Source organism: Rutilus rutilus (assembly GCF_951802725.1).
Source record: "Rutilus rutilus genome assembly, chromosome: 1".
Classification (NCBI taxonomy): Eukaryota; Metazoa; Chordata; class Actinopteri; order Cypriniformes; family Leuciscidae; genus Rutilus; species Rutilus rutilus.
Genome location: NC_140209.1, coordinates 32,959,178 through 32,975,252, shown reverse-complemented (window position 1 = coordinate 32,975,252; position 16,075 = coordinate 32,959,178). Strand labels below are relative to the sequence as shown.

The following is a 16,075-nucleotide window of genomic DNA, read 5'->3' as shown; positions in this document are numbered from 1 at the left end:
ATATGGTGTCAAATGTGCCTATTTTTTGGGGGCATTGGCAGATTTGGTAGTTTGCTCAGTCAGTTCTTTTGTCTTGTTTTCCCATGTACAAATATCGAAACAATCTTACATCGAAACACTTGAGAAAGCAAAATGACATAAGAAGTCTTGTTTTCTGAAAACTGTTTATCAAAATTATGCCAGTTTATACTTTAAACAAGAACAAATATCTGCCAATCGGGTCAGAAAAATAATCTTAATTCAAACACTGCAGAAATCTTACTCAATGTTTTTGTTTTGGTTTCCAGTAAAAAGAGCTAAAAATATCGAAACATTCTTAAATCGAGATATATTTACTTGAGAAGCAAAATGATTTAAGATATTAAGTTGTTTTCTAAAAAAATGATCAAAATTAAGTGAGTTTTTGCTTAAAAGAAGAGCAAATATCTGCCAATCGGGTCAGAAAAAGAAACTTAATTCAAACACTGCAAAATTTATTTTGTCTTGTTTTCCACTACAAATAGCTAAAAATATTGAGATACATTTACTTAAGAAGCAAAATGATTTAGAAGAGAAGAACAAATATCTGCCTATGGGGTCAGAAAAATACATTTTAATCTAATTTTAAAAAAGCTTAATTGGCAGGTTTTTTTTTTTATATATACATTTTTCAGAAAACAACTTGATATCTTAAATAATTTTTCTTCTCAAGTAAAGGTACCTTGATTTAAGAATGTTTAAATATTTGTACTGGAAAACCTCATTGGCCTCCCAACAGACAGAAAACTTTGTCTCTTTTTTTCCCCCCAATTTGATGTGAACTTTAAGTAAACATTGTGTAAAATGCATTTAATATCGGTAATTTTGATCTACATCTTTATCATTTGCCAGTATATTGCATGCACATTGACCACCCAGCTCTTTACACATCAGTAAAAACACTCAAAGACAGTAAAGAAGCAATTGACGTTCAACTACTAGATGATCATGTATTTTGCACCATACTAGCTGTATATTACAGTCTTGCTCTTTTTTAGTTCTGAAAGTGTTTATCTCACACCATTAGTATTAAGCACCACAGACGTCTTCCCTTTTCCTACCTCTGCCCCTGAGACAACAAATTATCATTACACAAAGCAAAAAAAAACAAATCTCTTTAGCACCACAGTGGGAAAACACAACAAACAAGACATATCAACACATTCACACAGCACACCATACTCTTGAGGTTGACCATCATAAATCCAGATATGAATGAGTTTACATAAAAAAAGAAGCATAATTTAGCCAGTCTTCAGTGTAATGCTCATATGACGCCTCTCTCTCAACCCAACACAGTAATTCTCATTCATTACCACACACATATATAAAGCAATTGAGCGGTGTGGAGCAAAGGTTGATACGCTAGCACCATGGAAACATGGATCACTGACAGGGAAACATACAAGGCTGCCTGCTAACAAGACAAGCAGCTTAAGTGAGCGGACTACTTTACATATTAATAAGCAGCTGGGCTCCATTTGAGTCATGCACATAAACTGCTTTGCGTTTTGAAAAGCTCGGGCCTTATTTAACATTGTTTATGTATGAGTGTACACTGATTAAAGATGAGTAACACTGCAAGTTTGATGTGACAGGGAATATTCGAGCGAGGAATTACAAACAGATCGGGGTGGTATTTTCTTGTCAAAACTAGTAAAGAGGTATAACTTCGCCTCAGTTGGCATCACATTGCAGTCAAGGCAGGGAAATGGGTCTCAGAAATATTTACTCTTCAATGTCGAGGCAGATCCCTCAAGTGGCAAATTAATTTCAAATCATCGCTATCAAATGAGACAAACAAAAATGAGATCTGTGTCACAGGCTGTAAATTCAACATATATGCTTTGGGCTAAAACGCTCTGTGGCGCAGATGACAGACAAATGATGTATTGGTTTTTTCAGCCGGAGCAGTTCTCGGAACTCTAGTGGGTCACGCCTCATAATTTAATCCACAGGTGAGTAGAGTATAAAGATAGGCAGGAAACGAGATAAAAAAAGACTTCCCTTTGATAAATGTGCTTAGTTCATCCTGGTTGGCGTCCGTGCGTTGCAACCATGGAACTGAGGGCTTCTGAAACCCATCGGATGTTCAAAAGTCATTTGAAAAACATGCCACAAACCCACCGCAATAAATATCACTCCATTCTTTAGCTGGCAAGTCCTCTGCGTTAGCTGTTAAAACACACTGGTCCGACATGGAATCCGAACTTCTGGTTGTTATTCCCAAAGTCTGATACTGCTACATCTATGAGCGGAAGAAGCTCTGATCGTGGAGAGTCAATCTGCAGCACGGTCCTCTCTTGACCTTTACGTGTCTGTGGGAAGAAAAGGCAACGTTAGCTGAAAGAAGGCTCCTGGTTTTTAAGCACATCCTCAAGTGTAGTTTTGCTCTGCAATGATTTTCTGAGTGTATCCCTGTTAGGTTCTGGAGAATGCATTGAACTCCTGCTGAAAAGGCTTATTTGGGTGCTATTTTAGAATTAGCGTGTTCTGATTGTTTACAGCTCCTCATTTTCTGCAGACGGAAGGGTAATTTGGTGATTCATTAAAACTCCAAGAAACTAAGCGTAGGTGTTTTTTCCTAAGGAGATGTTAACCTAATACCTCCCATACAGGCAAAATTACGGTTTACAAAACAAACACATTGTGATGGCATAACCAGGTTCATCAGAAAAGAGCTGTTTTAGATCAGTGCTTCATTTACAGTAGCTGAAAATAACCACGAACACGGGTGTTTTGGCCTTTTTTCGATTTTTATCTTGATCAGTCGATTAGGACTGTGAATTTGAGCACAGATGCTTTTCATAAACTGTAGCTCATCAGCTGGGAAATATTTTAGTGTTTACTTTCACATGCCTCATTTCACTTTAGAAATCGCACTATACTATACGTTCGAGGGGGTTTATTCACCCACCTGTGGACAAACTGGTTGTCTGATAAACTAAAATACAGTTATATCTGGTTTTGTTGATAGTTTATAAAGAGCCTACATATATTTCTACACTACAAACCACAAAATTAACAAATATTATTATAATTGCATTAATACACTAATATTCAACAGTTTGGGCTTGTGATAAATATAGTGCCTGCAATCATTTAAAAAAAGAACAAATTAATCACATTAATTATGCCTAACATTACCATTTTTAATATATATTTATATTGTAATAATTTTAAAGCCTATATTTTAAATATTTTTTTTTAATGGCATCTTTTTTATAAAAGAAGGCTATATCATAGATACTGCAATAAATGTCTGTATGAAATAAAGTGTCATGTGACAGGCACATGATGCGGAACTCTTTACGTTCATTTAAGACTTAATTTAACTCATTAACTCAAGACTGTGCTTGCGACATATGTTAACGCTTTAATTTTAAGAAACATATGAATATATATATTTTTTTCCGTATTCTTTAACGAATAGAAAGTCCAAAAGAACAGCATTTACTTGGAATAAAAATATTGTATAAAAGCAAGGATGCATTCATTTTATTTTTCTTTATAAAAATTAAGACAAAACCTTACTGACCCCAAATTTTTGAATGGTATTGTCAACGCATTCTCATCCTAGGGTGTCATATACTGACACTTTTGACATTTCGTCTACATCCAACGCACATGGCACCCTTTAGCGTCAATATGACACGCACAGAGCTTTGTTCGGTTATGGGTAGGTTTAGGTCTGGGGTAGGGTTAGGGTTAGACCGCTAGGAGGCGCCTTCTGGCCCATATCTATCTGCGTCTCATATTGACGCTAAAGGGTGCAATGTGCGTTGGATGTAGACGAAATGTCAAAAGCGTCAGTATATGGCGCCTTGGGATGAGATCGGGCTGGTATTGTATATGTCCACATCATCAGAACTGCAGTGCTGCTCAATGTCATAAGTAAAAGCTTCTTGTGTGGGATAATTTCATCTACACAAATCACCTCACCTGACAACCATCATACAGTGACGTGATAAAGGGCGATTTGGCTTGCGTCATCTCCTCGTCGTTGCTGCCGCGGAACCGCACGGCATGTTGATGGCTGTGGCTCGTCACGTCGTACCAGCCGATGGAGTTCTGGCAGCTGTAGGTGAAGGTCTGCGTAGCTGTGGCACTGAGGAGCTTCAGGAAGGTCAGTTGGACCACTGCCACTGGGTTTCCATCAGTGTCAATGTAAGAGAACTACAGAAGTGGGGAATCATGGGTAAGCAGCACTCAGCTTAATCAAAGACAATTCTGTAGACACACTTGTTGTGTGACATCCATACAAACTTGCACATCCATGATAGATGTTATTTCTAATGAAGGCAAGAGAGACTGACATCTGTCTGCCTAAATCTCTATAACAGGGTCAGATGTCACACCTTATGAATGAGCTGCAAGTGAAACAGGCCTGTTAGCTGTTAGTCTCAAGCATCATTTAATGAGTCGAGACGGATGGAGGTCGCAAGCGTGCACTCAAGAGAGTTTGGCCCAAGGCGTTTCAGATAGAGACGCGTATAAATTCCGCTATACCCTTTTTCTAAATCAGACATAACATTTATTTTTTTATTTTCATCAAAGACACACATCCATTGAGTGATGTATCTCAGTTGATTGTTTGGCAGTTTCACCATTGTTTGCCTTTAATTTGAGAGTAAAAACCTCCATAACAACTTGTCTGTTGATTGCATTAGATTAGACAATACGATTCTAACAAACTGTGCAGTTTTTGTTTATCGACAATAAAGAATTTGGAGGCAACATGCTATATAATAAGGTGTGTAGATCTAAACTTGGTGCTGCATACATGTTGACAGTCAGACAGTTGAAAGATGAGAGGAAAATATTTGATGAGAAAAGCACCTGTTTGCCCTTTCTGTACTGACTGTACCAACTGCCCGCTTTTTCTTTGTTCCAGGCGGCCAGCTTCACCTGTATTGAGAGATGAAGAGACAGATCAGACGTGTTTTTCTTCAGACTCCAGAAGGCCTATTGAACTGAGACTGCAGGAAGACGTGTGTAGTGTACGTGAGCATGGTTTGAGAGTCACCGTTTCAAATCGTTTATCAGGGTGCAGACAGGTCTCCCCATCCGCAGTGAAGTTGCAGAAAACCTTGATGGAGTCTCGATGACAGCCTTGGTTTGGGTCAATCCAGTATTCACCTAAGAGGGGGTGGATTGCAAGATCTCTTTAAATAGTTTTAAATTCTCATTTAGCTGGGAAGACTAATAAGAGGGGCCAATTCAGTAAACTGTCATGTTCACTGAGTATTTACAGTATTTATATTTTTCCAATTAAATGAACACAAGCACAACATTTTTATATGCTATGTAGAATCATTATAGATTTCACAATAATCAGTGCTATTTGCCAAGGTCATGTGGTAAATAACAATTCCATTCCTGAAGTCGAATCAAAATGAAAATAAAGACATTCCTGTAGCTCGAACAGTAGAGCATGGTGCTAGCAACACCAAGGTCATTGGTTCGATTTCTGGAAAATGCATGAACTGATAAACCAGTCACTTTGGATAAAAGCATCTGCCAAATGCAAATTCATAAAACTAATTTTAACAAGAGTAAGGAAAGTTTGTCAAGTTTGATATATCCATATGTCTGGTGTAGCATTTTAAAAAGCTGATTCAAGGACATCAGTGGAGTAGAGTGATACTATACAGTCCCAGTGAAGTATGTCAGACGGTGGTAGTCTCCTAATCTTCCACAACTAAGCACTCAAAACTGGCCTGCAAGATGGTGAATTGCACTGTGAAAATTCTATTCAGCTCAGGTTTTGAAATGTTACCTTATTTGCATAATTCCTTTAGTGAACAGACAGCATGTGCAAATAAACCCAGATCAGCAGGCATTCTTAGTGAATTCCTCCCTATGGATGTAATTAATTAACTATGGGGAAATGTGTAAAGACTTCCTCACCATCTTTGTATTCTGGGTGACACAACATCAGCTCCTTGCATGTGCGGGCAGGACTCTCGAAGCTCCCGAGTGGTTTTCTCATGAGCTCCACCTCTGTTTTCATTGAGTTGAGTGAAGCGAACACCTCCTCCATGCCTTCTGGTTCATCCAGAGACTCGTCTGCCTGTAGGAAATCCTCCATGTTAAGCTGGACTACTTCCTCCTCCTCCTCAGTCTCTGCCCTAGCTCCGACTCCTTGTCGGTTTGAGTGTCTCCTTCGCTTTTTACGTCCCTCTCTGATTGGCAGTGGCTCGATCATGGTGGCTGGTGGGCCCTAGGGAAATAGAGTGATGGGAGACATGAGGAGACAGGATAAAAGACACAGACAGAAAAGTAAGGAGAAATCATGGTGGCTCACAGGTGGTCCAGGTGGGCCAGCATGTCCTGGATCTCCTCTTGCACCGATGGCTCCCTTTGAGGGGGAGAAAAACAGAAACAGTTTAGTCAGGCATCCCTAAATTTGGCACCTTCCTCAAAGGCCACTGCCAACTCAGAGCTTCATATGGCGATCCGTTCAGAGGGATTATCCAAGTTGGAGCAGCAGGATACATCTCTAGCACTGCCAATGTCTTTCACTCAGGTTTCATAACAGAAGCAAGAGCTCAGATCAGAACAAACAAATACCATATGAACAGAGAGAGGCTAAAGAAACTAGACTGCAGTGAGAAAAATATAAACTAACCTGGTCTCCTTTAGATCCTTTCTCACCTATTGAACCCTACCAGTGGGGTAGGAAAGTGACAGTAATGAAAAAAGCAATATGATTTCACAAATTAATTTAAAATCACAGGTATCTTCAAAAGCAGTTCCACACACAAATAAATAAATAATAAAGGATAATGAATAAATATAGTGAGAAAAGGAATGCATCTGAAAAAGGCAACTTACAGACAACCCAGGGGGTCCAGGTGGGCCAGTAGGGCCAGTAGGGCCACCAACGCCCTATTTTCAAGAGATCAAAATAATGTTTCCACTTAGACCACCATTAATTAATGCCATTCATGCTAACACTTGACAAACAATCTGAAGACCAAATAAATATCAGTTTAAAATCCAATGCATCTTAACTTATAAGATACCGGCCATTCAAGTTAAAATTCAAAATCAGTTTTTATCGAACATTTCTCATGAAATGTTGAAATTCTACTTTCTCAAGTTTCTTAGCAACCGCAGTTTCTGATTGGCTTGTTTGTGATGGAGAATTTTCATGCATTACAATTGCCTACTCCACTTTATTTATACATAGACAACTAAGAAAACTGTATATACATACACCGTATAATAAATACAGTTTATATATACATACACCGTCTCCTTTGGGGCCTTGTACTCCCTGATTTCCCGGCAGGCCTCGATCTCCTTTCTCTCCCATCTCTCCTGGAGGTCCAATCAGGCCAATCAGCCCACCATGACCCTAGACAGCACAAAGGACAGCAGAGCTATAATATACAACTTGTGCACTGAGCCATTACGATTTCCACATGCCATAATTTTGCAAACACAAAGAATATTTCAGCATGACCACATTGCCTGGAAGTTATGCTTTGAGAGTTTTATGCTTGTCTTTAGTGAGAGATGTAATTGCTGTTCAGTTGCATTCACAGCTCTCTCAGGCTATATAGTTTACATCTTGCGTAAAAAAGTGCACATCTAAGATGCAGTCAGGTATCACACCTTTATGATGCTCTCATACCTTATCTCCTTTAATGCCAGGATCTCCTTTCAGTCCTGGTAATCCGGCTGGCCCCTATATAAAGTAAAGCCAGTCACAGAGTGCAATTTCATTGCGAGGCAGAGTTTACTGCAAGCCCAAAATCATTTGTCTTCTTTTCTTAGACCAGTATTTGATACAGTTGTAAATCGATATGGGAGAGAAAGCAGTGGTGGAAACCCTACCATAGGTCCTGGGGGTCCCGTTTGCCCTGGGGGCCCGTTTAACCCTTGCTCCCCCTGGAGAAGAACCAGGCAGAGCGATACGTTCAAGATAGATTAAGCGATCAGAGAGGTCAGTAATAAGCATGGGTGAGTCACATGGTTAGATATATGCTATCTACAGAAGATTGATGTACTGTAAAAGAAAAAAGAAAAAAGATGTGCTTAGACTCACAGCAGAGCCTGGAATCCCAGGAAAACCCTCTGGACCAGCGTTTCCAGGGTGTCCCTGTGGTCCGACAGGCCCTGTCTTCCCTATTGGACCCTCTGCCCCAGCAGAACCCTGACAAAGATAGCAATGTCCTAGTGTAAAACATGTATATGCTACATATGGGATTTTAAATGAAGGTTTATTATTAGGACTTACCTTTGCCCCCTTTTTTCCCTGTTTCCCTTCATTTCCCTCAGGACCTACATGTCCCTGTGTAAAAGGAGACTAGTGATTAGATAACACAGTATGGAAATCATTCTGTACACAATTCACAGTGGCCAAACCCACCCTCCGTCCTGGTGGCCCTGGAGGGCCAGGCTCCCCTGAGGCTCCTGGGGGTCCCTGTTAAAAACAGAATATTTATTTGAATTAGTTTCTCAAATGTATAATTTCATCGACATCACAAACTGCTCGAATACTCAACTTACAGCTTTACCAGGATCGCCATTATCCCCTTTAGCTCCTGGTCCACCATCAATACCCTATAACCAACAATTATTCAAATCACCATGTGTATTCACCATCAAAATGTGTCAGTCTTGAAGCTTGAATGGATCCAGGTGTGTGCTGGCGCACTTACATTAGGACCTGGCTCTCCAGAGGGTCCTGAGTCTCCAGGAAATCCAAGGGGACCCTATTGAGGGAAATGGATGATGTCAGAGTAAAATCTTCCTGACAGTTTTAACTATGGGAGTAGTTACTCACTGGGTTTCCTTTGGGTCCATCTGATCCAGGTGTGCCTCTAAATCCTGGGGGCCCTGCAGCCCCAGAGAGGCCGGTATCACCCTTCTCACCCAAGTCACCTTTTTCTCCCTTGACATAGAAGCAACAGGAAAGTTAGTGATACATTGGCGATGAAAGACTAATGAGAAAAAGAGGTAACAGGAGGAAATTACTTACAGAGGGGCCAGTTTCACCCACATTTCCTGGATTCCCTGCTTCTCCGTCCTCACCCTAGACAGAGCACAAAAAGAGACAAACAAAGAGAAGAAAGCAAAAAGAAAGCGATCATCCATCATACTTAGGCTTACATGTTTACGTAGTTCCAGAGGCAGCACCCTCCAACAAATAAATACAACCTCCCCCATAAATCAGAAAAACACTTGTACATAAACACTGTAAGAGAGGTCTACCTTTTCTCCCACCACTCCTGGCTGGCCCACTCCGCCCGGCATGCCCTGAGGACCCTTGCCACACAGAACAAAACTTAGTCAGTTTCATACATAATGCATGCAATGCTGTCTCCTCTACTTGCAGACTTTTGACATTACAGTGATGAGATTACAGACTACCGAACACAGTCTCTGTGTATATGTAATCACATTTTATTATGCTAAAACGCCATGTTGTTCAGCTTCCTCCTGGCTGAGGCGTTTATGGCTGCAGTGGCTGAGTATGAATGTCTCAGATGAGTCGAAACTAAAGTGGCTGCCCTGGTCTTTGGAGTCTCTCTGCAGAGTGCCTTTAAGTGAGGTGAACACACGAAGCCAAATGGATGACCAGCACATGTATAGTGACCGCTTTCTTCATCTCTTATCCTGACTACCTGTGCCGTGTTCATATGATGGGCACAATCCTCTCCAGCTCAGGGAGAGTGCTGGCGTATGGGTCACTGCCGCGTCTCTCACTTTTCAATTATTAACACATGGGAGATGTTCAAAGGCGGCCATTAATAGAGGTAAATATAACCCTCTCTCAGGGATGATAGTCTAATATTCCTTAATCATTCATAGAGAAGTAAATATAACTCTTGCAGAAGGATCATATCCCACTTCTTGTTAATAATTTAACACTCAAAATCAGCAGAGGGTGGGCAGAAAGAGATATGGGGAGGATGAAAGACTGAGGCGAGAGAAATGAGGTGTCGTATGTGACCTCATAACAGCCAAGGGGGTTTCATCTACGGCACGGCAGAGTGTTGATACACAGGACGGATTCTTTGGAGTCGTGAAGCAAAGACTCCTCATTATGTCTCAGCAGTACTGAGGTGTTTAACTACAAAACAACCCCTAATCAGTGTTGATATACTGCCCTGCACTTGAACCCTACAGAACATCAGGCTGATAGGCAGGAAGGAAAACACAAAGACACTTACCTCTCCCCCAATGGCTCCCTGGGGGCCACGTGGACCATGTTGTCCTGGAGGACCCTGATGAGAAGCAGAATGATTTAGCATTTCCTACACATCATTAGACATGTACTCTCTCTCCTTCTCTTTTTCTACAATCAGCACCTTTCTCGTGTCAGATGTTTTTTTTTTTTTTTGTACATCTATGACATGGTGGTGACAGGCTATTACGGGCGGGCTGATTTCCTCTCTGTGTGATGTGTCTGGATTTTAATAAGGACCATCTTACTTCTCCATTCTCTGGTTATACATTGCATGAATTTTCAACTCCTGAAGCACACCTCTTAGTGCTGCAAAGGGCGGAACACGAGCCATTAATCAAACTGGCCAAAACCTATTGCTAGTGCGCTGCATGCAGTCTCCACCGAGAGATATTATTGCTTCGCGAGGCATCCAGCTGGATAGGCTGCAGCGAGCATCAACACCAAGGCTGAGTGTGTAGTCTCAGAAATATACAACACCCCACACCCGAGAATCCATCACAGAGGCTTAACACAAACTGGTACAGAGAAAACGGGAAATTCGGTGGCTATGCTTTAGGGCCTGGAAGTCCCATGATCCACGGCATTCGCTCATGGATGAGACGGTTCCAGTGAGGTCTTGTGGCTTTGTTTTTGCTTAGTTTTGATGCACTTCATCTAATCGTGCAAGTGTGTGAAACCGTTGAGAATCTTGTTTTGCATTCCTTCATGGTTGACGGAGCCGCGAGAAGACTGTCACAAAGGAGCGCGCTCATTAGACAGCCCAGGCTCACGGTAATCTGATTAGCAGCTGTCATGCTGCCTTCCACTTCAGAACCAGCATCACTCTCTCTCTCTCCTCTGTCACTCTCGGCTCATACGGGCCTGACACTTATACACTCACACACATGAATGATGCCCCAGTCTCACATGGTTTCTTTAACAGTTTCCTCATCTCTCAGTGTTATAGATCTCTACAGACTCCCATCCTACACACACACACAAGAAATGCTGTACAGGTTTGAAACGATGGACTGACTAGAGTGAATGATTATTTTTTCATGAATAAGTTTGTACCAAAAATTATGTTTTTACATTTCATGTTTATGTAAGTAAATGTGTAAATGTGAGTTGTACTTGCCTGCCATGTTAGTGTGTTATGTGTGGTTACCAAGCCATTTCCAATTGGTATACCTTTATGAAATATTGCTTCCTAGATTTAAGGGATTTATTAGGTATCATCCATTTTCTCATATGCCAGGTGAAAATGTGATTGCTTAGAACAGTGGTTTCCAAGCCTGATCCTGGAGCCTCCCCAACAGTGCACATTTTGTCCCCTATTCAAACACCTGATTCAGATCAGACAAAGCAGATATTAAAATAGTGCATTGTTGGGGGACCCCTGGAACAGGTTTGGAAACCACTGGCTAAAAGTAGTAATAGCACAGTGTCTTTGACAAGCGTTCTTTTTTGAGGTATCATTCAGGTTTGGGACAACTTGCGTGCAGAAAATTTAGTACTTCGAGTGAAGGGACTTGTTTTCTTTAGAACACTCTTTTCAGTTGGAGAATGTTTTTGAAATTACATTTATACATTTCGGTTTCTGAATTTGAACTGAGGTAGCACACAGGACGCAGAACTGCAATTTGAGCAAGAAGTAGAATTAAAATTAATTGCAAAAATATATCAAATTAACTGCAGAAGCGTCTTTACAAAAAGGCTTACAGTTTGGTTTTAATAGACCTTACACAAAGACAGACAAACAAATGTTTGAATATATAGAAATGTGTACTTAACTTATATATATATACTTCTTTATATTTAACCATTTTATGGACTAGATTGGAAGAACACTTCAACACAGACTACAATCAGTTCAAATTCCAATTCAACTTCCTGTGGAGTATGGCAAATTATATTCAAATCCCAACTCATTAACAGATAGGTAAGCAATTCTTCAATTTTGCCCAAACCTCCTGCTTGCATTGTGTGGCATTTATTGGTATAAAGAAAAGAAAAAAAGATATTCTAGTGACAAAGTATCCATATAAGGGTTAATGATATGCAAATCTTACCATAGATCCAACATGGCCACTTTCTCCCTTGTCTCCAGGAGGTCCTGGCATTCCCTAAATGAACAGATTCAAATTTAGAGCTGTACCGTTTCAGAATTAAGGTGGATTAACCCCCTCAATGAACTGTGAAAACTATGTCCCATCTGGAAGAAGATGAACTAAGATTTTGCAAACACAGTGCATTCTTGCATGCAGTCAATAGATAAGGACATCTGGAACTGACAGAATGCTCAATATGACATGCAACAACTCAGGGATGCAGGTTTAAAATGGCAGTCTAGTTACAAAAATGTATGTGGCATATCCTGTACCTGCAACCCTGTTGGTCCAGTCGCCCCTTTAAAACCACGTGGACCTTCATCTCCTTTTGGGCCGTACATTCCTTGCTGTCCCCGGGGCCCTGGCTCTCCATCCAGACCCTTAAAGAGACATCAGTGCTGGACTGTAAACACACACAGAATTCCAAACAATCTTTCACACATTGGGTCACACACACCACATTTATTACATACTGGTGAACCTGGCTGTCCAGCAGGTCCTTGGCTCCCGGGAGGCCCTGGGGGACCCTGTGAGATAAGATACAGAGATACAGTGTTACGTACCTCTGATGAAAGTTCATGTAATATTCATTGCTTATGACAAAATAAGGATAGATACTCACCCCTTCTCCTTTGTCTCCTTTGCTGCCTTTCTGCCCTGGTCCTCCTGTCTCCCCCTGAAAAACATACTCATGCACATTAACAACCAGCATGACATGCACAACTGCTGAAAAGGTATCCAAAGCTGTACCTTATCTCCGTCTTCTCCTGGTGGACCAGGTGGCCCTGCAGGACCAGGTAATCCCACAGGCCCTTGTTCTCCATCTCGCCCAGCAGGGCCAATTGGACCTTTCTCGCCCTGAAGAGGAACAGAGGTAAATTACTCTTGAAGTTGGCATTAAATCTTCTCATTTCACAGAATACAACATCCTGCTGACTCTCACCGGCTCGCCCTTCTCTCCCATTGGCCCAGCGAGGCCGACACCTCCTGTACGACCAGGTTGACCAATGGCACCTGCAGCTCCAGAAGGTCCTCTCTCTCCTGTGGCACCCTGTGCAGACAGAGAAATGCAACATTTTAGTTAGGTGAACTATAATAAGGAAAATCAAGAGGAGGAGAACGGTGTATGACAATTGGAAATCACTTACAATTGATCCTGCAACACCAGGGGGGCCTTCTCCACCCTTCAGACCAGCAGTACCCTAATAAACCACGAATGTAAGAAAGGGAAGCTGAGAATCCACATGTCAAAAAATCCTACAGCAACTGCTATCTGCGTATTTGTTCAAAGTCTGCTTTCATACTGAAAGTTATGTAAAGGCAGCAGCCATCACAGTGGGGATTCTGAGAAGATATTCGCTCAGATTCGCTGAGGTACGTTACCGGAGTGCCAGGTAAGCCTCTTTCTCCTCTGAATCCACGACGACCAGCAGGACCACTCTTCCCGGGCAGCCCTGCGGGGCCTGGATCTCCCTGGAGAACAGAGAACACAGAAAGATGGATTTCTGTTTCCACAACTCTCTCACTCATTAGGAGTCATCCATCATTCTTTATAGGCACCGAGTCGTGCTGGGAGCTCTATTCATATTGAATGAGCAGAAACATATGGAGTGTAATGAGCGATGTAACTTATAACTAGATGAATGTGTTTGGTGTGTTTCATGATGATGATGTTGATTTTAATGCTGATCTCTAACCTTGGTTCCCTCTTTGCCTGCAGCTCCTGGCAGACCTTGCTCTCCAGGGGGTCCTGGGGCACCTGGGTGTCCCCTGTCACCAGTGGGTCCAGTCTCCCCAGTTTTTCCCTGGAATAGGAGATAAGTGAGACAGCTTTATTGGATCAGGTCAAACATTCATAAATGTTGAATAGTTTCAAGGAACTGAAAAAAGGACCTTGTCACACACCCGGTCCAATGCAGTGTCAGGCGTGACGCAAGTGTTTTTTTGCTAGTTTCAGCCCGACGCAGTTATCATTTTCACGTCCTGCGCCATGTTGTTTAAATAGCAAATTCATTTGCACCCATTTGTGCGCCCATGGGTGTGCTTGTCTGAAAACGAGGTGTTTTGGCGCATTGTTGGCGCGTTGCTACAGTATTTTGAGGCTACTGAAATAGACTGCATACATTTTTTATTTTTTTTATTTAAAGAGCATGTTAGTAATGTGCGCCTATAGGCGGGTCCACAACGTGTGCACACTTTGTCCCATAGATGGTCAAGCAGATCCGTTTCCTTGCTAGAGAAGCGTTCAGTTTTTTCGCTTGCAAATTTCGCCACGTAAATAGCGAATCCGCCATGGCGCGAGCGCAGCTGGCTTTTAAAGGGAGTGGGAGATGACTCTGATTAGTTCATTGCACATTATGCCCAAAACACACCCATTACTTATTAAGAGAATAGGGACAACCCTTTTAGATCATGCGCCTGGGACTCTGACCATTTTTCCCGTCGTTAAACTAGCAAAAGTGGATTCGGACACGCCCACCATGCACTTAGATCGTTAAAATAGGGCTCCAAGCCAGTATGATCAACTCACCTGTGGTCCAACCACTCCAGCAGGCCCGGGGGGACCCGTCTTTCCTTGAAATCCCTGTATGAAAAAAATTGTATGTAATCATTCAAAAAAAAGCATTTCAGAAGCAAAACCGGCTGATCTTAGCTTGCAAAATTGCTTTTCCTATTGTTTAAAAAAAAAAACGAATTACTAATCAGTGTATCTGGTTATGGGAATTCATTTAGAAATGTAAGGTTAAACAGGCCTTACACTTGCACTGTGATGCTGCATAGACTGTAGTAATTTGCAGTAGAGTCTGCACAAGCTCTGCATTAAGGGCACATAGTGGCTCTTATGAGCACTTGAGTCATTAAATAACAAAGGGGACACACTGTGGTCTCATGGTCTTGGCTAAAGTCCACAAGCCTTATTTTGTCATTTAGGGATTCAGAGGGGTTCTCAAGTCACATCAAATGCGCCATTTGGGACATGACCATGGTTATCTTTCTTTGAAATGATTCTTTTTAAAATAGACTCACTGGCTCTCCTCGTTGGCCTGGGTGACCTGGCAACCCATCTTTTCCTGCAGGGCCCTGAAAAGAAAGAACAAAAATTGTAAGAGATATTCTTTCATTCTCTCAAAGAGTTTTCTTTCTTCACTGGTCACTTACATTTGGTCCCTTTGGCCCGGCCTCTCCATTGCGTCCTTGTGGTCCTTGAGGGCCCTAAAGCAGAGCGGAAGAAGCACTAGTATTCATTTATCTCCGGCAATGAAAAGAAATGTGAAATCTCACATTAGTCTGGTAGATTGACCGTGTAATATGAGGAGAATTGTAATAGATAACATACTCTCTCTCCTGTGGCACCTTGTGAGCCGTCATGACCAGCGGAGCCCTGAGCATAAGACAAAGAAAGGAATCTTTTTTAAAAGTGTTTCTATAGGATTATTATCTGTATGAGGATGGATTTCTTACCTTGGCTCCTGGCTTCCCTGTCGGTCCTCGTGCTCCTCTTCCCCCACGTGCACCCTGCAAACAATAGGAACCAAACATGCAAATATGCTTATAAAGAATGCATGATTAAAATGATTATTCTATCAACTATCATTGGCTGTTTCCTCATTAATCCCTGCATGTGCTGAGATGTCACATTTCATTGCTAAAGACTTACATTTGGACCTCGTTCACCATCGTCACCGGCCTGTCCAGCAGGTCCCTGTAAAAAAGGTTTATAAAAAGAAAATGAGCGCACACACATTAATGCAGCAGGGTGTGT

The 16,075-nt window shown here is 41.6% G+C and overlaps 1 protein-coding gene across 1 annotated transcript in view; it reads right to left on the bottom strand.

Moving 5' to 3' along the window:
* Positions 1-641: 641 nt before the first annotated feature.
* col5a3a (collagen, type V, alpha 3a) overlaps positions 642-16,075 on the bottom strand; it is a 61,335-nt gene continuing 45,901 nt past the window's right edge. The window contains exons 33-67 of the mRNA XM_084410965.1: positions 15,971-16,015; positions 15,775-15,828; positions 15,650-15,694; positions 15,472-15,525; positions 15,340-15,393; positions 14,843-14,896; positions 14,010-14,117; positions 13,696-13,785; positions 13,461-13,514; positions 13,256-13,363; positions 13,063-13,170; positions 12,935-12,988; positions 12,786-12,839; positions 12,585-12,692; positions 12,274-12,327; positions 10,206-10,259; positions 9,244-9,297; positions 9,011-9,064; positions 8,816-8,923; positions 8,691-8,744; positions 8,539-8,592; positions 8,399-8,452; positions 8,267-8,320; positions 8,075-8,182; positions 7,864-7,917; positions 7,661-7,714; positions 7,274-7,381; positions 6,856-6,909; positions 6,650-6,685; positions 6,326-6,379; positions 5,929-6,241; positions 5,045-5,157; positions 4,858-4,926; positions 3,961-4,194; positions 642-2,336 (exon numbers count right to left, since the gene is read on the bottom strand). Of these exons, the coding sequence (XP_084267091.1) occupies positions 2,190-2,336; positions 3,961-4,194; positions 4,858-4,926; positions 5,045-5,157; positions 5,929-6,241; positions 6,326-6,379; positions 6,650-6,685; positions 6,856-6,909; positions 7,274-7,381; positions 7,661-7,714; positions 7,864-7,917; positions 8,075-8,182; positions 8,267-8,320; positions 8,399-8,452; positions 8,539-8,592; positions 8,691-8,744; positions 8,816-8,923; positions 9,011-9,064; positions 9,244-9,297; positions 10,206-10,259; positions 12,274-12,327; positions 12,585-12,692; positions 12,786-12,839; positions 12,935-12,988; positions 13,063-13,170; positions 13,256-13,363; positions 13,461-13,514; positions 13,696-13,785; positions 14,010-14,117; positions 14,843-14,896; positions 15,340-15,393; positions 15,472-15,525; positions 15,650-15,694; positions 15,775-15,828; positions 15,971-16,015 (2,874 nt within the window). The 3' untranslated portion in view covers positions 642-2,189. The remainder of the gene's footprint in view (positions 2,337-3,960; positions 4,195-4,857; positions 4,927-5,044; positions 5,158-5,928; positions 6,242-6,325; positions 6,380-6,649; positions 6,686-6,855; positions 6,910-7,273; positions 7,382-7,660; positions 7,715-7,863; positions 7,918-8,074; positions 8,183-8,266; positions 8,321-8,398; positions 8,453-8,538; positions 8,593-8,690; positions 8,745-8,815; positions 8,924-9,010; positions 9,065-9,243; positions 9,298-10,205; positions 10,260-12,273; positions 12,328-12,584; positions 12,693-12,785; positions 12,840-12,934; positions 12,989-13,062; positions 13,171-13,255; positions 13,364-13,460; positions 13,515-13,695; positions 13,786-14,009; positions 14,118-14,842; positions 14,897-15,339; positions 15,394-15,471; positions 15,526-15,649; positions 15,695-15,774; positions 15,829-15,970; positions 16,016-16,075) is intronic.